The sequence below is a fragment of the Somniosus microcephalus genome, chromosome 2 (genome assembly GCF_052327205.1).
Source record: "Somniosus microcephalus isolate GS21.2 chromosome 2, FLI_Smic_1.0, whole genome shotgun sequence".
NCBI lineage: Eukaryota > Metazoa > Chordata > Chondrichthyes > Squaliformes > Somniosidae > Somniosus > Somniosus microcephalus.
This window is the reverse complement of record NC_140988.1, coordinates 292,091,781-292,116,198: the sequence shown is the minus strand read 5'-3', so window position 1 is coordinate 292,116,198 and position 24,418 is coordinate 292,091,781. Positions and strand designations below refer to the sequence as shown.

Sequence of the window (24,418 nt, the reverse complement as noted above, 5' to 3'; positions counted from 1 at the left end):
CACTACTGCTAATAGTTCTCTTTCTATGTTGGCGTATCTCATCTCGGCTGACGTCAAGGCCTTTGATGTGAAAGCTATCGGCTTTCCTTCCTGCACCAGAGCTGCCCCATGTCCTCTGGTAGAAGCGTCTACTTGCAGAGTGACTGGTTTTCTTCTGTCATAATATGACAGACTTGTTTCCTTGCACAACAGTTCTTGAAGTTGTTTGAAATTACTTTTGTGTGATTCAGACCATTGGTATTCGGCGTCTTCTTTCAATAGCTCTCTGAGATTTGTTGTATGTTCTGACATGTGTGGGATGAAAGAACTCATGTATTGGACCAAGCCGAGGTAACTCCTCAGCTCTTTCTTATCTTTGGGTGGTTTCATTTCAGCAATCGCCGCACTCTTCTCTGGACTTGGCTTGACTCCCTTTGGTGTGCAAATCATACCCAAGAATTGGCATTCCTTGACTTTAACTATGCACTTATCTGCATTTAACTTGATGCCAGCCTTCCTGGTGCGCTCCATGGCCTCATGTAGGTGCGTGTCATGGTCTCTTTCATCTGCTCCATAGATCTGAATATCATCAGCTATTCCTATAGCTCCTTCACAGCCTCTGTATGTCTCGTCTACTTTCTGTTGAAAGATATCTTGACTGACCTTTAACCCGATTGGTAGCCTCAGGAATTTGTAATGCCCAAATGGTGTGTTGAATGTTGTCAGTGTTGTTGATTCCTCATCCAACTTCACGTTCCAATATCCATTTCTGGCATCTAGTTTTGAGAAAACCTTGGCTCTTGCCAGTGATGGCATAATCTCCTCTAGCGTTGGGGTGGGATAGTAGTCCCTCTTTATCACCTGGTTTAGATCTTTGGGGTCCAAACATATTCTGAGATGCCCGTTTGGCTTTTCTCGTACCACAATTGAGTTTACCCAGTCTGTGGGTTCAGTGACCTTTACGATCACTCCCTTTTCTTTCATCTCCTTTAGCTCTCTTTCAAGCTTTGTCTTCAGCTCGATGGGTACTTTTCGTGGAGCATGGATAACGGGCTTTACCTCTGGATCGATGGTGATGTGGTATTGGAAATCTCCGAAACATCCCACTGTATCATCAAAACGTTCCGGATACATGTCTATCAAGTCTTTTTTACTCTTGATTTGTGGGCGGTTCTCCAGTGGGGTGTTGCTGTCTATCTTCAGTGACGTTTCCGTCAGCTCGTGATGCACTGAGATCAATCTCAACTTCTCGCAGCTGTTTAATCCCAGGATCGCTGGCCCCTCAGTGTCGGTGACATAGAACATGCAGTTGATGTTCTTTCTTTTATGTGTCCCTTTGATAAAGGTTATTCTGAGTTGTTTAATCTCACTCCCCCCGTATGCTGTCAGCGTGACATTACTTGCCTTTAAACAACCGCTTTTCGGGTAGCCATCTTCTCTCAGGTTTTCGGGAAAGATCTGCTGGTACAGTCTCAATGGGAGAATGTTGCTCTGAGCCCCTGTGTCCAGCTTCAACTTTAAGTTGATGGTTGTGGGCCGACCTTTGACCTTTTTTCTGATTTGGATGATGGTGCGCAATTCTCTCCTCGGAGTATTTTCCGCTCTGGACATCTCGTGAAGCTGTATCTTTATGGTTTTGATGTTTAGTGCATTGTCGTGATCATCATCATCATCCTGCTCATCCATGGCATGGATATTGTGTTTCTTTCTCTGGTTCTGCTGTCCGCCTTTGTTTTTGATGTATGTTCCTCCTTTCTTCGTTCTACACCTCTTTTCCCAGTGGTTTAGTTTGCCACATGCATTGCAGCTTGTTCCATATGCTGGACATTTCCTCTTGTCTGTGTAATCGTGCAGTCTTCCACAATTTCTGCACATGTTTCCCCCGTTGTCATGTGCATGTCTTTGTGTGTTGTACTTTTCTCTCACTGCATCCACTCTGTTGTCCATCTCAGAAGCCGTCCGCATGTCAGCCGTTTGAGAAATCAGCGTTTTCATTTGCTGCTTCATGGCTTCATGAGCTCTCGCAGTATCTATAGCCTCTGTTATTCTGAGCTTTTCTTTTCCTATCAGGGCTTTTTGTACCTCTACATGCGCTGACCCCCATATTAGCTGGTCTGCAAGCCTTTCCTCCATTTCCTTAAATTTACACTTGCTGGCTTCATTTCTCAGCCTTGTCAGGAAATTGTCAGCTGTTTCACCGGGTTCCTGTCTTAGACTCTGGAATTTGTATCTGTGTATACGGTGATTGGATTTAGGCTCTATGGTTGCTGAATTTATCAAAAATTGTCGCTGGGTTTTCTTTTTCCTCTTCAGTCAAACTCCAGCTATTATACAAATCTAGGCCTTTTTCTCCTGTCCACAACAGAATGTAACTAACCTTTTCCTCGTTGGTAGTACCCTTCAGGAAGCTTTTGAATGTAAGCTCATATTTCTGTTTGAACTTGCGGAATGCTTCTACTATATCGTCGGCTTCCCAGTTCACGAGGGGTTGCATTTGCACAGTCAGTGCAGCGGCAGCCGTCATTTTAGTTTCCCGTATGATTCACTTTCAATCACAGCAGACACCGGCACTCACAATCAGCTCATAAAATCACTTTTTGTCTTATTCGTAGTTCATATAGCAGAATTTGTACTCACTTATACCGCTGCCACCATGTTGTGTCTCCTTGTGTTCTTATACTATATATATATTGCAGACACTTTTAGTTCATTTTAGTTAGTGCTTTTACTTAGCTGTATTCTTGCTTTTGTTACAGTGCTGCCGCATGGTACGGAGTGATACAAGATGTCCGACGCTGCACTGTGCACTGCCCGTGCACAGTGTGCCACATAGCAATATAACTACACCATACCAAAGTAGTTCCATACCAAATTAGTTCCATTTAACGATGTGATACTATAACAATGTAACACCTCCTTCTTTCCGCTTCCTCCTCTTCTGCTTTTACCTCTTCTGCTTCCTCCTCTTCTGCTTCCTCCTCACTCTGTGAGCAGTTTGTCACCTTTGCTGACTCTGCTTTATCTCCATTTGATGTTACAGCCCAAGAGGGACTGCAACTAGAGCAAGTGGTGTTCTCAGAGGCCTCCCTTTAACAGCCAAAGCCTTGCAAATGTCCAGCAACATTCCCTGCACTCCTTACACACTTTAACAACTTTTTAACCAAGCCACTACTCCAATAAAATGTAAAGAAACCAGTCCAAAACAGAGATGTGGTTTATGTTTGTATAGTACTGGGAACTTAATGGGGGTGAAATTGGGTGCCTTTGCGCCTCCCGTTAGCGCTAATGGGAGGGGCGCTAATGGGGCGCAAATGGCTTTGTGACCGGGTGCGGCGCTGACATCGACTCCTGCCATATTTGGCAGGAGTTTTGCGGCGGCACTACGGCATTGCACCCCGATCCCCTTTGCTCGGAGATCATGATGTCATCGCCATGCGCATCGCCTCGGTAGTGCCCCGGACCTGAAATTGATTTTCGCCCTCTGCAGCAGCGCCAGTCGAAAACACCAACAGCTGCAGGAGGCGTGCATCGGGCGGTCGGCCGCTTCAGGGGCGATGATTAAATGCTTTGATTCAGTTCTGGGAAATGAAGTGGGGCAAATAACTGATGTGAGAGTAGGAGAACAATTGGGGAATGTGACTAATTAGTTCAAGTAAAAAATGGAAAAAGATACTGCAGAGTCAAAGATAAGGTTGCTGGATTGGAAAAAGGAAAAGTTCTGTGAGGTAAGAAAGGATCTGACCCACATTAACTGGGCAGAAATGTAAGCAAACAGGTCAGCATATCAATAGTGGGAAATCTTCTAATTGGAGATAGAGTACAAAATTAATATATATCTATAAAGCGTGTAAGAGTCATGAAAGTTTAAGAAAGAAAATACTTTAAAATATTGTTTAAATAGTATAATACAGTTAATTTATCTGACTGACTTATTGTATTGAGAAACCCCCTCTTTTCTTGTTACAATAGTATAGGCTGGGTGACCCCTTTTATTCTTGTTACAATGGTACAGTCCTTAAGCTTGTCACATGGTATCCAGCCATTTTACAGCTCAAGCACCACGAGGCTGGAGAAGGCAGAAGCTTTGAGGGCTGGAGCAATACAGTTTTTGACCGTATTCGTTTAAACGTGTTTTGCTTTGTAATTCTGTTTGTAAGGTGTTACAGTAAACAGTTTAAAGACAAAGTTATGGTTTGGAACGTTTTATTTCGACACGCGTCTACTCGTTGCTAAAGCCTCAAAGCTCAGTGGCTGCATGTTTGGAAATTACGAAGCGCCACTACAAAGCGAGAAAAAGTACATTAAAGAATAGAGTTTTGTAGATAAATAGAGAGAGTATGAAGCCAAAATTAGACAGGACTTAATAACGAGTGCCAAAACAGTGGTCTTAAATTCATCCTCAGGCCTCATTGGAATAAATCCAGTGAGCTGCGGCAGCCAATTAGGTATCACGACACAACTCATGGTCTGGGCCTTTCAAATTTCAGCCAGATTGGATGCCGTGCCAGCCCGTAGGTAGGTCCGAGTGGGGGGGAGGGGAAAACTGGATGGGAGTGTGTATGGGCTGGTAATGGTCTGCAGTATTTATCTGGAGACAGAAGGAAAACCCCTGCTCCTCCTGCTCTACATTAAGGCAAGTTTAAAAAAACTTACCTATTGGTTTCTTCGGCCGCTCTTTAGGCCACTGCAGAGCCTGAAAAATGAATGCACGCTCCGACTTGTCTTAAGGAATTTCCTGAAAATGGGCACAGGACCCTTATTTCAATATTGAACTGAGGATTCGAAGCTTGTTTCAGGTGGGTGCGAGAGCTGGCTAAAAAGGCCCTGACGGCACCGCAATTCAGGAGCAGGCTGTCGTCCTGCTGAATTCATCATCATTATGCTACTGTATGCCTGTAAACAACAATGTTAAATGAATACCTCTATAACTAAACTAAACTGCAATTTTAACGCTGATAAACCCTGAGGGCTTACGATAGTAAATTGTGATGGAAATAAGAAGAGTAGTGGAGAGGTGTAAAGGGAATTTAGAAGGGTCAGAAGAAAATATGAAAGAAGGCTGGCGGATAATATAAGAGGAAATAAGAAGGGTTTTTATTAGCATATAAAAAGTAATGGTTAAAGATAGGCTGGGAGCTCTCAGTGATGAAGGAGGGACCTATTCAGATTGATAGATTTTTGTTAACCAAAGGTATTAAGGGATATGGGGCAAAGGATATGGTGTTAGGTTGCAGATCGGCCATGATCTCATTGCCTGGCGGAACAGGCTCGAGGGGCTAAATGATCTACTCCTGTTCCTAGGTTCTTTATCTTATTGTAAAGGATGAAGGCATGGTAGAGATAATAAATAAATATTCTGCATATTGTTTTTTACAAATGCTGGTGAAAATGAGATTGTAGGTGTACTAAAGGAGGATATGAAATAATGTTTTCATTATTCGTTCACAGATGTCAGCTTCGATGGCAAGGCCAGCATTTATTGCCCATCCCTAATTGCCCTTAAAAAGGTGGTGGAGAAGAAGGTGAGCCGCATTCTTGAACTGCTGCAGTATACTTCTTTGTAGCGGTTTGGTAGGCCATTTCAGAGGATAGTTAAGAGTCAACCACATTGCTGTGGGTCTGAAGTCACATATAGGCCAGACCAGGTAAGGACGACAGATTTCCTTCCCTAAAGGACATTAGTGAACCAGATGGGTTTTTACAACCTACTGCTCACTTGTCGCCCAAGGCCTGGCTGATGCGATTTCCGAGCGGGCCTCAATTTAGGTAGCCAGGGCTCCTGTCTGAAACAGATAGGAGCCTCTAATATATTTCGATTGGGTTCCTAAGACACATTGGCCTAGAAATTCAGTTGGCTGCGCCAGCCATTAGCGCCTTAGGAGGAGTAGATCTCGAGCGCTAGGCGCTTAGCGCCCGGGCGCAGCGTGATCTGCGCCTCGCCACAACTTCAGTAGAGATTTAGCGCTGGCGCAAAGTCATTGCGCGCGCTCATCTGCGTGCGCAGATCATGACATCATTTTGTTGTGCAACGCCCTTTGTGCGCCCGGAACTTCACTCGCGCCGCCCGGAACCGGAACTTCACTGGCGCCACCCCATTGTGCGCCTGGCGGCCCGAACGACTGTGAAGTGGAACGGTACACAGCCGAGGCGGGCCGCGGGGAGCGCAAATTAAAGGGCACTCCTGCAGTAGAAAAGGCAGCCGTTTGGAAACAGGAGGAGGAGGAGGAGGAGGTGATGATGATGATGATGATGATGATGATACACTAGTCCCGGCCTGTCAAAAAAACAAATCCACCCTCCCCCTTTAAGAGCTCACCGGAGCCAGAGTGTCTGCCGGCAATCAGCAGCTCGCCGCACCTGCCCTGCGCCCAACTTCCGGTGTTAGCGCCCCGGGCTGCCGGCTTAGCGCCTAATGATAGTCGTGCATCGTCTGTTTTAGCGCAGCAGCAACCTCTTAGGGCGATGCAACTGAATATCGGCGAAGTGGCCTCGGCTTTGCGCCGGGCGCAAACTTTAGCGGCCGCCCGACTTTACCGCCCCAAAAGTGGCTATAATGAATTTCTAGGCCATTGAGAACTCCGATGAATTTTGTTCTTCCATTGGGCAGTGTGCAGAGAGTGACAAAACCAGTGGTCTTTTTTACATGATATATGTGGACTAGGAGGACCACAAATGCTCCTCCTCGACCCACTACATTCTTTCCGTTGGCTGCCAGAGCGTGCACCCGCCCCACCTCCCCCCAGGACTCCCCCACCCCCAGTTTAATGAGAAAATTCCAGATTGGCTCATAAATATATGTAAATTACTTAGATAGGAATCCAATTCAATTAATGTTCAGATTAATTTTTACAGCTGCGATTTATTTGTTCTTCTACCTTTCTGAGGGCGTAGATGCCAGGATTACAGTGAACTCATTACAGCATTATATCACTGTTAGATGTCGCTTCTTCATGATTTATTTAATAAACTCGCTTTATGTACTGTAATCAAGGTCTATTGTGAGTCTCTACTCGCTGTCAAAGACTGAATGGAAATCTTATAATGACGCAAGATAATCCAGTATCTGATAACCATTACTAAATAGGGTTGCTGTTGGTTAGCTCTGGAATTGCCTGCGGCCAGCTGCCCCAAAGAAATGTTGCTAATCCAGTACTTACTCCCACTGATAGAGTCCAGTACTGACCCAACCATAATTCATGGGTGAGATCACATGTATCCTCACTGGAGCTGGTGTCACGCAACTCCTGTGTATCATGGGAGGAGTGTGCGGGGAGGCACAGAAAACTTTAGGTGCAGCCTTTAAAAATCAGCATTCATTTTAAGCTGTCATAAGAACATAAGAAATAGGAGCAGGAGTAGGCCAATCGGCCCCTCGAGCCTGCTCCGCCATTCAATAAGATCATGGCTGATCTGATCCTAACCGCCAATCCACTATCACAGAACCATCTCCTGAATCTAACAGAATTAGACACACGAAATAGGAGCAGGATCAGGCTACACGGCCCCTGGGCCGGCTCCGCTACCCACAGGGCCATGACCGATCCGAACCTAGACTCATGTCCAAATTCCTGCCCGCTCCCCGTAACCCTTAATTCCCTTTACTTCTAGGAAACTGTCTATTTCTGTTTTAAATTTATGTAATGATGTAGCTTCTACAGCTTTTTGGGGCAGCATATTCCATGGACCTACCACCCTCTGAGTGAAGTAGTTCCTCCTCATCTCAGTTTTGAAAGAGCAGCCCCTTATTCTAAGACTATGTCCCCTAGTTCTAGTTTCACCCATCATCGGGAACATCTTCCCCGCATCCACCCGATCCAACCCCTTCACAATCTTATATGTTTCAATAAGATCGCCTCTCATTCTTCTGAACTCCAATGAGTAGAGTCCCAATCTACTCAACCTCTCCTCATATGTCCATCCCCTCATCCCCGGGATTAACCGAGTGAACCTTCTTTGTACTGACTCGAGAGCAAGTATGTCCTTTCTTAAGTATGGACACCAAAACTGTATGCAGTATTCCAGGTCAGTAGCAAGCTGCAGGAGAAGCAGGTTAATGGTGAACCTTCTCTGAGACCAAGGCTTCGATATGAACCTCCTCACGACGGACATCCTCCGATCTCCATCTCTCTCCCCTGACCACCATCTTGCCCCTCCGACCACCATCTTGCCCCCCAACCACCATCTTGTCCCTCCTGACCACCATCTCTCTCCCCAACTACCATCTCGCTCCCCCATTACCATCTTGCCTCCCGAACATATTCTGCCTCCTCCGACCACGCTCTACAGCCTCCCGTGACCTCTTCCTCCCCACCACCACCAGACCCCTCCCGCCCTCAATCTCTCCCTATCAATCAGGCTAGCTGTCAAGCAGGAAACCTGCAGAACTATTTTAAAAGATATCCTGAAGTTAATAGTTGCAGGATGTCTGGGAAACCCATACTTCCAGGTTTTGCGTCAGGAAATCCTCTCCCCACCCCCGCTCCGAACATGTGGCCCGTAAATATCGGGACCTTTGATTCCATTAAACAGCAACTTTCAAAAATGCAGCAATGCCACCGAATACAGAAAAATCAGCTGAGTTATTAGTTCTCCAGAAAATCATACTCACACTAATCACCAGCCTGAGATTTGCCTTTTCAACCCCTGGCAAGTTGAGAGGTAGGGTTCAGGCTACTTTATGATGAGGAACACTATTGCTGTCATGCTGGATTCAGCCACTAATACTGAGGAATGCACTGGGTGAATTTTATGATTTAGTGCCCTCGGGGCACAGCTTTGTGCAACAGAATTGCTCTTGGGAATTAAGGGCCAGAGGCCAATGTGCCCAATTTGTGGCCCACACAAATTTGTCCATTAATTTTAATAGACAGAAAATCACATGAGCTGCGAATTGGATGCAGCGATCTCACTGCCTGAATTGTTGATATAGGCTACTGTTGCATGTGGCTCTGGATCGGAAAGAGTACAATTGTAAAATTGACCTCCCTATGTGAAGCTTAAAAAAAATGCAACTTTAGAATCAAAACTTCATGATGGAGAAGCAGTAAAGGATTTTGTGTGCAATATTTTGCCAGATGGAAAACAGACTGGACTTTTGGTTGCAGCCGTAACTAGTTGAACATATCCTCACATTGACAAGACAATATGCAACCACATTCATTGCTGCTTAATTAAAGCACTTTAAAGAGTGCAGCATATTTGCAGAGTGGTGCATAATTATTTTACACCCCATGAAATACAAAATGATTACTATCGCTTGGTTAATGAATCCTGATTATGACTCCATTACTGCTTCATTCATTTGACTTCAAATTTTTGACCCTTTCTACATTCTCAATGCTTTCACTATAGGGGTGAATTTCCTCTGGGCTTCCCCCGCTACCTCTCCCTAACTTCAGTGTAAAGCCTGTTCACGTGTGTAAGTGGGGTTTCCGCCAAAGTTACTGGGGCGGAGAGGGAGAAGCCCAGAGGAAATTCACCCCTAGGACTTCAGACTCACCCTTGAAACAAACCAAGAAGACAACATAATACACATCAGTGCCTGTGGTGGCGACAAACAGCAAAATGACTGGGGAAATCATATGAAAAGCAATGAATAAAATATTAAAATAACTCACGAGTTGGCAATAAAATTTACATACAAATAATGTTCCCCAACACATACTTGCATACACAATATAAGGAATTGTTTGGTTATGAATCTCTATTCAAATTATTACTTATGTGAAGCATATAATTCTGGACATTATGGGCAGGATTTTCATTGTGCCGAGGTGGGAAGGGCATTAGTGCCAGTTAACTGCCTGTTAACAGGTAGTTAACAGGCAGTTTTTAGCCTAATCCCTATTTTTAAGGTTGAAGTGTGGGATTCCCGACGGCTCCAAACCACGCCAAGTTTGCGAGGCGGGCCGTCGGGTTGAAGGACTTGGAGGGGTCGAGATGTCGGTGTTCAGGTGAGTGATGTGTGCATGAGTGCAAAGGTAAGTGTGTTTGGTGTGTCTAAAGTGTTTAAAGAAGTTTAAATTACCTTTTCTTACCTTTACAGTCTTCCTTCCTTTAGGTCTCGGGAGTCCCTCATCTCACCGCCACAGAAAGCAGAATGGCTGCGAACTGTCAAAAGTGACAGCATCAGCTTTCTGTGCAGGAGATTTCTAACTGAGTCTGTGGAGAAGGACTCATGTTAGAAGTAAGACTGTCAGTGTTTGACTGCTTCAAAGAGCTTTCAAATACTGATACTTCATCTGTCAAAACCTCTTGACAGATGAAATTTCAGTCTGTGACGTCACCTGTTGCCGGGTGGCCCGTAATTGGCCTGCTGAGCCCGCTGGGTGGGCTCAACAAGGTCAATCAAGTTAAAATCACATGGATTGGCCACATCTCGATGGAGGCGGGAGAACAACCCCGAAAGTTGTAGTCCCACCTCCATCACGTCCCCTGAATGAAAATCCAGCCCTATAACAGAGATTTTATTATAAACGGAGCCACAAATACAACATTATTTTTATTATTTCTGAAATCGAATCAAAAATTATATTTTATTGTTAATTTAAATCTAAAATTCTAAACTCATCCTTATAAGATTAAGTGAAATATACTATTATCTTATCAAATGCCTCATACACTGGACATTCTTACCTGGAACATAATGATCCTGCTGCTTAATACTTCTAGAGAATAATTGTTTGGGATGATCATTTAGGCAGATTCAGACTTCAAACTCAGTGGTAGCCTTTGGAGTGACAAATCTGCATACCCAGCTTATGAGAACATTCTCAATATACTAGCGAAACATTTTTATGCCCTACACAAGCTATACTTAAGGCCTCTCTGACTGACATTCCAGATTATGGACACTTTAATGCTGCAGATTACTTTCATTGACAATTGAGTTGAGATCACCCAAACGTAACTTGGTAAACCTCTAAATGGGATGGCTGCAGAATAGCTGAAATCAATTTATATTCAGGTAACATTCACGCCACAGAAGTGCCAGGCAATGACTATCTCCAACAAGCAAGAGTCTAACCACCTCCCCATGACATTCAACAGCATTACCATCACCAAATTCCCCACCATCAACATCCTGGGGGCCACCATTGGCCAGGAACTTAACTGGACCAGCCACATAAATACTGTGGCAACAAGAGCTCTGTGGTGAGTGTCTCACCTCCTGACTCCCCAAAGCCTTTCCACCATCTACAAGGCACAAGTAAGGAGTGTGATGGAATACTCTCCACTTGCCTGGATGAGTGCAGCTCCAACATAACTCAAGAAGATCGACACAATCCAGGACAAAGCAGCCTGCTTTATTGGCACCCCATCCACCACCTTAAACATTCACTCCCTCCACCACTGGTGTACCATGGCTGCAATGTGTACCATCTACAAGATGCACTGCAGCAACTCGCCAAGGCTTCTTCGGCAGCACCTCCCAAACCTGCGACCTTTACCGCCTAGAAGGACAAGGGCAGCAGCGCATGGGAACACCACCACCTCCAAGTTCCCCTCCAAGTCACACACCATCCTGATTTAGAAGTATATCACCGATCCTTCATCGTCGCTGGGTCAAAATCCTGGAACTCCCTCCCTAACAGCACTGTGGCAGTACCTTCACCACAGCGGTTCAAGAAGGCGGCTCACCACCACCTTCTCAAGGGCAATTAGGGATGGGCAATAAATGCTGGCTTTGCCAGCGATGCCCACATCCCATAAACGAATTAAAAAAAAATTCAGAAGGTAGCTGGTTTCAAAAGTATCATCAACACACAGACATCTTACTTTGTCCTGGATCTACAGTCATACTTTGCCCATATACACTTTAATGCCAGTGATCTCCAATGTTACCTCCCATTAATGGCAAGTCTCATCTAAATCTCTCGCACAGTATAACTAAACATCAAGATATCATCTTTTGTATCATGTGACTTGTTGCATCCCACAACCCATTGTAGTCAAAGGCAAACACAACAAAATACAGAGCAGTTCTAACTACTTTCTTTTGCTTTGCCAGGTAAAGCAGGATTACCACTATTATGACCCATGTTCTTGTCTAGTCCATCCAAGCCTGCACCAAGTTTTGCTTCTGTGGACGAGATCAAGTTCCATAGGATTGTCAATTCATTGGAATCCCACCACTCGTAAAAACGAGGTCAAAGAGCTTTCTGTCCTTGGAAATTCCATGGGCATGTGTTCTACTCTTTCAGCCTGTAGCAGTATAACTACACATCAGATATCATCTTTTGTATCATGTGACTTGTTGCATCCCACAACCCATTATAGTCGAAGGCAAACACAACAAAATACAACGCAGTTCTAACTGTCACCCTCCAGGGCTTTGTTGTATCGCTCACACTTTTGGTTGGCCTGACAAAGTGATGCCGATGTGCCTGTCCATGATTTTGATAGAGGGATTTTTTTCAAGCTCTGCAGAACCAATTCCCAGCTTGTTTAACTTTAATTTTGCATGTAAGGTCAGTTGGTTAAATGGGGCCTCCTGCTGCATTTTGGCGTATTGGCAGAAAACTCTGAATTGGCAGCTGGGCAATGTGTACATGGTCCTATCCTGCTTGGCCCAGAGTCTACAGTGACAGTTTATTTAGTGCATCCTCCATCATCAAATCCTAGTCCCTGCCACTTTGTAGTGCTTATCAATTATGTTTTGGTTCGAGTATCACTCTAATTAGGTAGGATGGGCTGGTGGCTCTTTATCGATCTAAAACATTCATTATACAAGCATGTTATAGGCCTCTCCAGTTGTGGGAATAAGGAAATAAATATCCTAGTATGAAATTCCACAATCCAATTTGAGAGGGCAAAAGTGGGATTAGCCAGAACTTCTGCCTGCTGCTGATTTTAACCTCATAATTTCATTACAGCAGTTGTTTATCAGTGATGATTACATTTTATGTGATATGGAAAATTAATGGAAGCTTCAAGAGGCTGAAACTAAGTGAAGAAAAAAATATTTTCCTGACAGGTTAGGTGATTTCTCAATTGATTAAAACGAAAGCTATTTGCTAACTTGGATTATATCAATATAATATAACTCATCCTTTTAATGAGGGAGAAAATATGTTCCAATCTGATAGACATCTGGGGGGAAAAATTGGGTTGCTTTGCACCTCCCGTTAGCGCCCTAACTGGGCGCTAACAGGGCGCAAAGCAACTAGCGCCCAGGCGTGGCGCCTCCTGCGAAATTCAGCGGGAGGTTAGCGGTGGTGCTAACCGGAAGCGCCCCACGGCGCTGTGCTGCCGGCGATGACATCATCGCCGTGCACAGCGCCCCGCTCGCACCCCGGCCGCAATCTTCGGGAGCGCCCCCTGACATACCGCCAGTAGCTATGTCCGACGGGGTCACGGGGGCCTACCTGCGGCCGAGGAGGCGCTCTTTAAAGGCGAGGTGCGGGGCGGCCATTTTTGTTGCTGGCCGCCTGCCAGCACCTGCCTGCGCACCCGTCCCTGGACTGCTGAAATGCCGCCACCCCCCCCGCGGAATGCCAGCTGCGCTCCAAGAGCCTGGCACTTCTCGAGTGCTGGGCTCTTTTGCCAGCACTCCCAATTCCCAGAGGTCCAGCTGGGCCCCGGGTCATGCTGCACAAGGCCCCTCCCCTTTAAGAAGGGGAGGAAGGCCTGCAATACCGCGGTGCAACGTGCCGCAGCGCATGGCGCTGCTGCACGTAGTGTCACGATATTGACTCGCAGTGCCCCAAGAGTGATGTGGGGCGCTTCCAGTAGCTCCTTGCTTCCCTCTTGGGGCACAACCACTAAATTTCTGGCGCAGGGGCGCTAATTTTCCCAGGGCACTAAAAGTAGCGCCCCGGCAAAGTTAGTGCCCCAAATGGGGTGCTACTCAATTTTTAGTCCAAGATGTTTTGAGGTATTACCAAAACCCTCAAATCCACAGTGAATTACAATTGCTCCTGAGGGGTCATCGCAAACAGTATTATTACTAAGAAGAGCTTCCTTACCTGCCTATACTCTTCCAAGTCTGTTTTGTTTCCAACCAAAACTACTGGGATATCATAAGTGTGCCGAACATGATAGATGAGTTCCTTGAACTCTGCAGCTTCCTGGAATGATCGGCGGTCAGTGATAGAATAACAGATTATAAAACCCTCTCCACCTCGCATGTATTGGTCCCTCATGGCTGTGAATTCTGCCTGGAAATAAATATCAAAAATAGAAGAGAAAAACATTGATAACAATTCAGCCCTGTGTTATAGGTGTAGGACACTTAACAGCAGGCTTCAGACATGCTTATGCAATGTAAGATGTTAACTTATGCACTTTCAAAAGTAAAATATCAGCATCCTGCTCACGTCACATTATTGGAAATGATCTGATCAACTGGATTAGCTATTGTAGAACAGAGCCATATAAAGCATTAAGATTCCAGGTTGATCGCTTGGCTACGTTGTGTTAACTGGCCTCAGCTAGATTGTGGTAAGGGGGCTACAATTGGTCTCACTGTTTTATGTTAATGAGGGAAAAAAAACATCACTTACACTCTTGAATGCCATCCAGTGACCTCATAGGATTGGACTCACTCACTGTTGACACTCAAGCCTCAAAATTATGCACTCCACTCCATGGGCAGAGGCTTGTTCAATGAGAGTGCTGATTGAAGAATCGGACATGGATATCAGTGCATCTGATATATGAAACTCCTGATTTTCTGGCATTAAAATCAATGGCTAGAAAATGTGGAACACCATCAATCAGGCGAGCTAACTCTGTGACTGATTCTCCAATCTACACTCATGTTGAACAAGGCGCTGCATCGGGAGTGGAGTCACGCAATTTTGGGGCGTTAGTGTCTAAGTTTGCATGTGAAGAATTGCCTTATGCTGAGGAACCAGAGGGTGGGTGGAACTGTACCAAGCATTAAGGACAGGAAGGAAGAAAATTGGCAAAAAGGATTGAAAGCAAATGACCAGCCACACCCTTCAACTGACTCAGGTTCTTTTGTATTTACAAAAAATACTGTATATAATATTTCTGAATACATTCCAGCAACCTTTAACCTTTATGGCACTGTTAATGAGATAACACTGGGAACTTGGATTATTTGGCATTGCATAAAAAATGTAATTAGTTTGAAATTATGACTTGCATGACATTACCAGGTCAAACTTTGACAGCCTAGCACTTGATTAACTATACGTTTTTTTACTGCTGATTTTCATCCAGTGTTCAAATTTCATGGATGTGGGTCCTGTTCAGGAATGAAGGTCAGGCCCACAGGGTTACACAGGATTACATTTTTATACAAAGAAATAATGCTTAAAATAAATAATATAAGGGAGAAGTTCAAGTTTAAATTACTGAAAAGAAAACAGAAAAGAGACTAGGAAAGGAAGAGATAATAGGATGAAAGAAAAAAGAGGAAGAAAAATAAAAATTTTATTTCTATTCAATTTTTTAAAATATGTATATTTAATAGTATGAAATTTAGATTACAATAACAAGCCTACTTCTGATATCTGAGTAGTATTATCTCTTTATTTATAGCAGAGTTGTTCACAGTGAGTCGATGAAATGCTATTTTAGAAGAGGGGTGTTTATGCCTTATAAGGGTTAGAATCAAGGCTGCTGATTCACTATGATTGAATAAATTAAATTCCATTTTTACTAAATATTATTCCACGATTTCTACTGGAGTTTTGGGGATTGAAATCCATGATTCTGTTTAACCCAAAATAAGTGGACTTGATTTTATATTTCTATTACTTTTTACAGAACTTTGTCAATATCATTGCGTGTTAGAAAGAGGACTGTAATTTAACCCAACTTTGATGGCTTGTAGATGCTCCACCACCTTATTTTTGTGATCCACAGGAAACCATTCAAAGTGTAACTAAAGTAGTTTTATTAGTATGTTTAAAGTAGTACATGCAAGCTTCCAATGGCTGTCTCCCTTTCGACAAGTGATGAATCTGTGCATTAAAGCACCATATATCTAATAGTTATGCCATCTAAACTTCCGATTGGGGGCTTCGGGCTCGATTTTAATAGCCCTAAGGAAGTGGGTTTGGAGGCAGGTCTGTTGGGAAAATCAGAAAAAAACTAACCCGCCTCCATCCCGCCCCCACCTGATTTTTGTGAGTGCCTGTTTAACCGCTCCCAAACTGACCCATCTGGAACCAGTGGGACAGGTAGTTAAGGCAGTTTTTTTTTTAATTCATTGATGGGATGTGGGCGTCGCTGGCTAGGCCTGCATTTAGTGCCCATCCCTAATTGCCCTTGAGAAGATGGTGGTGAGCCGCCTTCTTGAACCACTGCAGTCCATATGGTGTAGGTACACCCACAATGCTGTTAGGAAGGGAGTTCCAGGATTTTGGCCCAGCGACAGTGAAGGGACGGCGATACAGGTCCAAGTCAGGATGGTGTGTGGCTTGGAGGGGAACTTGTAGGTGGTGATGTTCCCATGCGTCTGCTGCCCTTGTCCTTCTAAGTGGTAGAGGTCGCGGGTTTGGAAGGTGCTGCTGAAGGAGCTTTGGCGAGTTGCTGCAGTGCATCTTGTAGATGGTACACACTGCAGCCACAGTGCACCAGTGGTGGAGGAAGTGAATGTTGAAGGTGGTGGATGGAGTGCCAATCAAGCGGGCTGCTTTATCCTGAATGGTGTCGAGCTTCTTGAGTGTTGTTGGAGCTGCACTCATCCAGGCAAGTGGAGAGTATTCCATCACACTCCTGGCTTGTGCCTTGTAGATGGTGGAAAGGCTTTGGGGAGTCAGGAGGTGAGACACTTGCCACAGAATTCCCAGCCTCTGGCCTGCTCTTGTAGCCACAGTATTTATATGGCTGGTCCAGTTCAGTTTCTGATCAATGGTAACACCCAGGATGTTGATAGTGGGGATTCAGTGATGGTAATGCCATTGAATGTCAAGGGGAGATGGTTAGAGTCTCGCTTGTTGGAGATGATCATTGCCTGGCACTTGTGTGGTGCGAATGTTACTTGCCACTTGTCAGCCCAAGTCTGAATGTTGTCCAGGTCTTGCTGCATATGGACACGGACTGCGTCAGTATCTGACGAGTCTCGAATGGTGCTGAACAGTGTGCAATCATCAGCGAACATCCCCACTTCTGACCTTATGATGGAGGGGAGGTCATTGATGAAACAGCTGAAGATGGTTGGGCCTAGGACACTGCCCTGAGGAACTCCTGCAGTGATGTCATGTGATTGAGATGAATGACCTCCAACAACCACAGCCAACTTCCTTTGTGCTAGGTATGATTACAACCAATGGAGAGTTTTCCCCTTGATTCCCATTGACGTCAGTTTTGCTAGGGCTCCTTGATGCCACACTCAATCAACTGCTGCCTTGATGTCAAGGGCAGTCACTCTCACCTCACCTCTTGAGTTCAGCTCTTTTGTCCATGTTTGGACCATGGCTGTAATGAGGTCAGGAGCTGAGTGGCCCTGGCGGAACCCAAACTGGGCGTCAGTTAGCAGGTTATTGCTGAGTAAGTGCCGCTTGATAGCACTGTCGACGACACCTTCCGTCACTTTGCTGATGATTGAGAGTAGACTGATGGGACAGTAATTGGCTGGGTCGGATTTGTCCTGCTTTTTGTAGACAGGACATACTTGGGCAATTTTCCACATTGCCGGGTAGATGCCAGTGTTGTAGCTGTACTGGAACAGCTTGGCTAGGGGCGCAGCTAGTTCTGGAGCACAAGTCTTCAGTACTATTGCCGGAATGCTGTCAGGGCCCATAGCCTTTGCAGTATCCAGTGTCTTCAGCTGTTTCTTGACATCACGTGGAGTGAATTGAATGGGCTGAAGACTGGCATCTGTGATGCTGGGGACCTCAGGTGGAGGCCGAGATGGATCATCCACTCGGCACTTCTGGCTGAAGATAGTTGCAAATGCTTCAGCCTTGTCTTTTGTACTCACGTGCTGGGCTCCACCATCATTGAGGATGGGGATATTTTTGGAGCCTCCTCCTCCTGTTAACTGTTTAATTGTCCACCACCACTCATGACTGGATGTGGCAGGACTGCAGAGCTTTGATTTGATCCGATGGTTGTGAGATCGCTTAGCTCTGTCTATCGCATGTTGCTTCCGTTGTTTGGCATGCAAGTAGTCCTGTGTTGTAGCCTCACCAGGTTGACACCTCATTTTTCGGTATGCCTGGTGCTGTTCGCGGCATGCTCTCCTGCACTCTTCGTTAAACCAGGGCTGATCTCCTGGCTTGATGGTAATGGTAGAGTGAGGGATATGCCGGGCCATGAGGTTACAGATTGTGGTTGGATACAATTCTGCTGCTGCTGATGGCCCACAGCGCCTCATGGATGCCCAGTTTTGAGTTGCCAGATCTGTTCAAAATCTGTCCCATTTAGCACAGTGGTAGTGCCACACAACACGGTGGAGGGTATCCTCAACATGAAGACGGGACTTCGTCTCCACAAGGACTGTGCTGTGGTCACTTCCACCAATGCTGTCATGGGCAGATGCATCTGCAACAGGTAGATTGGTGAGGACAAGATCAAGTAGGTTTTTCCCTCTTGTTGGTTCCCTCACCACCTGTCGCAGACCCAGTCTGGCAGCTATGTCCTTTAGGACTCGGCCAGCTCGGTCAGTTGTGGTGCTACCGAGCCACTCTTGGTGATGGACATTGAAGTCCCCCACCCAGAGGACATTTTGTGCCCTTGCTACTCTCAGTGCTTCTTCCAATTGGTGTTCAACATGAAGGAGTACTGATTCATCAGCTGAGGGAGGGCAGTAGGTGATAATTAGCAGGAGGTTTCCTTGCCCATGTTTGACTTGATGCCATGAGACCTCATGGGGTCCTGAGTCTGCCTTGCTAAACATATTTTCATAGTGGATTCCCATTTTCCTGCTTCTGGCTCCTGCTTCCAGACTTGTCAGAAACAGGCCAGGTTCAAGGAGATGAGTTGCTGGGGGACATGATTTGTATGCATTGGTGGAGCACTTTAAAAGCACCCCTGAAACATGGCTGACATTCAAATGCAACAGCTTTGCTGTTGTCGGTATGGGATAATATTTTGCACATCTGCTGACCTTCTGACTGTTCAAGCTGACACCCATCTGTAGTGTGACCTTGTAGGTATTCGTGTTGACCTCTCGGGATGAATGCCTACTAAATAATTTAGTTCGAGTTCGGATGAATAATCACTAAGTTGTTTATCAACTGGAACTGACAAAATACAACAGGTAAGCTGGCTTTACACAGGAGCAATGCAAGATAGGTCTTACCCCGACGAGGACTCCACGAGGACTGAGTCCGTAGTCCTCGGGAGAGCGTGATGACGTCATCACACTCGGTCGCGTTTTCCCGCTGTTCGGGTGTCACGTGACCACGCCCTGATGTTAGTGCGTTGGCCCGCTCTTGGGGCGGTCACGTGACCCGTGCCAATACGTCGGCGCATTCACCCGGTGCGTAGGCTGGCCGTTGAGGCCGAAGTCGCGACCGCAGTAGCGGGAGCTGGAGGCCGAGTGGGGGATCGCGTCGCTTATGTCTGCCGGCCGATGCGGCCAAAGTCGCGGTAGGCCGGGCTTTGCCGGCGGCCGCCCTGGGAAGCCGAGTCGGGCCGGCGGCTGCCGCACGTACGTCACGCAATGCGTGACGTGACATCAGCAATGCGTGATGTGACGTCAGCGCGCTAGGGCGCGTCTTAAAGGGGCAACGGTCCCCACAGATAAGTTAAAGGGGCAATGGCCCAAACAGGTAAGTAATACATGTACAGTTAGGTTAAAGTGAATTATATACATTATATGTGTAAGGGACACCCGGTGGAACCGCCACATGCGCCCCCCCAGAATTCGCTTTAACGAAAGTCCAAAGATGGGCTGACGAGCCGGTGGTCTCGGCGAGTGTACTGACTCAACTTGGCAGGCGAGGTCTGAAGATGCTGGTCGTCAGCGGATCCTTACACACGTCATGGCAAATAAAACATATCCGTCAGGCGAAGGACCGTGGAAACGTGCGAAACAGCAGGCCGTGTCAGAGTGACGGGCAGGTCGGGTGGATGCGGGCGATTGCTCTGTTGATGGTAGAAGTCCTTGTTCTGACGAACTCTGCAGGAAAGCCAACCGGGCGATCCAGAAGGAATTTACGGGCGAGGTTGGTGAACTCGCCGACAGGTAAGCATAATTGTTGGGAGCCTGGCACGCACAGGACGGTGCATACCATAGTGGCATTACGATCACACAACGGAGAGTGAGCCGTTGCTACGCAGAGCAGTGCTCGGTGCGGACTGCAACTTTCACGTGGCCGCTCGCGGCCGCGGGCTGTCCGTTGGACCCGTCCTCGATGTTCGCTGCGTCAGTAGATGTTTACGTTTGTTAAGGGGGAATGGGCAGCCGCAGCGAGCGAGTGGCTGAAAAACAGCATTGGCATGTAACGGGCTAGGATGGCAAATGTCGGCCCGCGTCAGGTGCTGTCCGAGCATCGGAGCTGGAGACGGGCAGGCCCTTAGTTCCTAGCTCTGATCATTCTGTGGATTCAGTCTTTTCTGTTACCAGCAGCACCACCCTCAACAAAAGGTGTTGTCTTTCCGTTCATGCCACCACGTGGCGAGGGCAGTGTGAAGGGCCACAAGACATTGTTGGCCATGTTGAAGTTCTTGCCGACTGTGTAGATCCCATGGATCAGATCGCCAACACAAATTATGCCATACTTTCCAAGCTGCTTTGCAGTCAGGGCATTGGCCGTGAAGGCGATGCGCTGATGTTGGATCTGTCGAAACCACGTTTGTAAATCAATTCACGGACAGACTTTAGATTTGGATATTCCCATGCAATGTATGGCGCTGCAAATCGGAGCATGTTGATTGAAGCCTTAGTCGTTTTTGAATTTCAGATGCTTCGAAGTGGGGAGGAGCTTTTAGGATGACAGTAGAACTAAAAGGTTCACTGGCCTGCGTGAGCCGCATTTTTTCGAATCCTCATCACTGATGGGAGTGACCGAATCGAGTTCTACATGAGGAAGGCAATTGGAAAAGTCACTGTCCACACGGTGGCGCAACAATTTTACCCCTCGATTGCCCCTACCAAAGTGGTTGAAACCAATAGCTGGTGAGGCAGCAACATTGAGGAAGCGGTTGAGCAAGTGGGTGTGCATGTTGAGCTCTGTGTCTGACTCTTGCTTGACTTGTCTGCTGAGGACTGGGCTAAAAGAACTGGAAGTTAACCAGGTCGACTAGGAAAAATTTGCTATGTTTTGTCAATTGACATGCAGCTGTGCTTCAAATCCTTGATGGGCACAGCTTCGCACGAATCCTGTGCCCCATAGCCCTGGTAGGCAGGTTACTGCTAGACATGGCACGGACCATGCCACTGCTTCAATGAGCACGAGTCTTGTGTGGTTTACCACCAGGAGTGACAGTGCTGTTCTTTGCTTTGTAGACGTAGGCACCTCTCATACCCAGGTAAAATTCAATTTCTTTGCGGCAATAAACCCCCTCAATCTTCAGGAGAGTGGTGCTCTCTTTGGTTTTGAAAGCCTTGTTTATAGCCAGTAAACACAGTTTTGCAGAACCTATGGATATTACAAGGCTTGATATCAGCAATGGAACAGCAGAAGTAATAGTAACCTGCTTTCGGAAGGTTTTCTGTCAATGTTCCAGTAGGAAGGCTAATCTTCGGCGCTTGTCCGGTCGTGAAAATCAGAGTGCAGGCTTTCGACCTGCTGTAGCTTATAACCTGTTTCTAGCTCGTGCTCTATGGAGAGGAATCTCCTCCGGACCCTTGTGCTGATGGACCAGAGAAAGGGTGGGGCAGACCGGGTCGGTGTCGTTTTCGATGGGGGGAAACTGCCGGAAGGGCGGCAACGCTGCTTGTTGTTGTTGACTTAGTGAAACTACTGCCGAGAAGGCGGCACGCGTCTCTTACTCGCCGGCAAGTATGATAGGTAACACAACCAGCAGGCCGACGGGCTGGTGCGTTGTCAGCGGGGAACGAGTCTTTGTGTTGCATGAGGGGTGGAGCCTCGTGGCTTGCGAGGGATGGGTCCTCGTGGTGCGCGAGGGATGGGTCCTCACGTTGCGCGCGGAGTGTGTCCTCGTGGTTCGCGAGGGTGAGTCCTCGTGGTATCCCCGCCGGGCGCGCTCCGATCTTGTGGGCCCGAACGTGCTGTACCCCGCACTTGGAGAGATTTATACTTGCTGTTGCATTGGACGTAGAGGCGGACGACCCACGTGGCGGTAGAAAAATCGACTATGGGGACGGGAAACAAATGCGTGGTCTGCCCCCCATCGCTGCTCCCGGCGAACTGGACTTCTACCTGTACCAAGCACGAGGGCGGTTGTTTCTCCCTGAAGTGCGGCAGCGATAGCGAAACGGCTGGTGCTGCCATGGCGTGCTTCCTTTGTGAAAAACGTTCACAAAAATCGAGGTCCGGCTGTGTGTTTGTTTTGTCCGTGAAAAACGAGATCACCTCCAGGCTGCGCTTCCCATGCGAATACGTTCGCAAAGACGGGGTCGCCAGGTTCAGGCTGCGTGCTTCCTCCGTGAAAACCGTCCACGGAGTCGGTTGTTCGTCGGTTGTCGTCTGAGGAGACGAGGTTCAGGTTGCGCGTATCTTCCATGAAAGACGTTCACGGATACGGGATCATCAATTGCAGTGTAGGAATTGATGAGCGCCCATACTCACGTCGTTGGAGGTGTTGTTGGCTGCGCTTCAGCCGTGAAAAACGTTCACGGTCTCGGGGTCACCAATTGTAGGTATTCGTATTGACCTCTCGGGACGAATGCCTACTAAATAATTTAGTTCGAGTTCGGATGAATAATCACTAAGTTGTTTATTAACTGGAACTGACGAAATACAACAGTTAAGCTGGCTTTACACAGGAGCAATGCGAGATAGGTCTTACCCCGACGGGGACTCCACGAGGACTGAGTCCGTAGTCCTCGGGAAAGCGTGATGACGTCATCACGCTCGGTCGCTTTTTCCCGCTCTTCGGGTGTCACGTGACCGCGTCCTGACGTTAGTGCGTTGGCCCGCGCTTGGGGCGGTCACGTGACCCGCGCCGATAAGTCGGCGCGTTCACCCGGTGCATAGGCTGGCTGTTGAGGCCGAAGTCGCGACCGCGGTAGCGGGAGCTGGAGGCCGAGCAGGGGATCGCGTCGCTTATGTCTGCCGGCCGATGCGGCCGAAGTCGCGGTAGGCCGGGCTGTGCCGGCGGCCAACCTGGAAAGCCGAGTCGGGCCGACGGCTGCTGCACGTACGTCACGTCAGCGCGCTAGGGCACGTCTTAAAGGGGCAACGGCCCCCACAGGTAAGTTAAAGGGGCAATGGCCCAAACAGGTAAGTAATACACGTACAGTTAGGTTAAAGTGAATTATATACATTATATATGTGTAAGGGACACCCGGTGGAGCCGCCACAACCTGAATATGGAATAATTTCAGGCCACTTCGACTCTGCGCTTGCAAGCTTGTTGCTTCAAATGAAATCTATAGCAAGGGGATGGGAAACATTTATGCCCTCTCATCCTGTTCCTCATAATCGGAGGAGTAGCAGCCGCATGGCTCAGTGCAGATCTTCCTCGGAAGAGGAGGAGGAGGAGGACGAGGGGCGCCTTGCATGCCCTGTTGTGACCAATGCAGCATCCCTCCAGTTCACTGCTGCCCGTCAAGCAGGATATGCACACTGCCATGCCACATTAGCATAAGCTTATTCTTCAACCATGGGTGCCTACCATATGGCTCAGTAATTGCAGGCAACACTTGTCCAACGTCATACATCATCTCTGCTATACCCTCTTATTTCCTATCACTTTTACCATCAGCATTACAAATGTAAGTTGCCCTGAGCCTTCAATGCACTTTTGCCATTTCCCAGAACACCTAGGCCACACAATCAACTGTTTGCCATAATTTATCTTTAACACATGACAAAATATATCAAAAACAGTCAGAAGGAAATAAAACATCACCCAAGTGAGTCCCCTTGTGACTATAGGTGCTTAAACTTTCCCTTACGCGTGCTTCTATGTGGTGCTTCCCCTGCGGCTTCAGCAGATGTAGAGGCACCTTACTGACTAGGATGCTGCGCTTGCTTAGACGCCTCTGGGTTTGGGAGCTCAGGAGGGCTCTTCAACAGTCTGCTCATCCTGCGGCTGTGCAGGGGCTGAAATGGCCATCTCAGTTGTCTCCGCAAAGTGGGTCTCTGACCGAGGGCTCCGTAGTGGCATGGGTGTGCGAGCGCTTTGCGAGGAGCCCACACTTTCTTCTGTCCTGCCAACAACATCCCTCTCATGGGTCAGCCGCACCTCAGTGCTGGCCAGTGGCAGGAGAGCACCTTGCTGCACTTCAAGGAGGAAATGAGGACCTGTATCTGCATTGGCAGTCCTCCTCAAAAGGACGTCCATGAAGCTCTGGTCTCTCTGCTCAAGAGCTGCCTATCGCTCCTCCAGAGATGTCATTCCATTCTGAGCAGTCACCATGTTTTCCTGACTCTGGCGACTTATT

At 47.1% G+C, this 24,418-nt stretch overlaps 1 protein-coding gene across 2 annotated transcripts in view; it reads right to left on the bottom strand.

Moving 5' to 3' along the window:
• LOC147123455 (GTP-binding protein Rit2-like) overlaps nucleotides 1–24,418 on the bottom strand; it is a 538,426-nt gene that overhangs the window by 236,220 nt on the left and 277,788 nt on the right. For both annotated transcript variants that reach the window (XM_085973243.1, XM_085973234.1), the window contains exon 4: nucleotides 13,947–14,138. In XM_085973243.1, coding sequence (XP_085829369.1) covers nucleotides 13,947–14,138 — 192 coding nt within the window. The remainder of the gene's footprint in view (nucleotides 1–13,946; nucleotides 14,139–24,418) is intronic.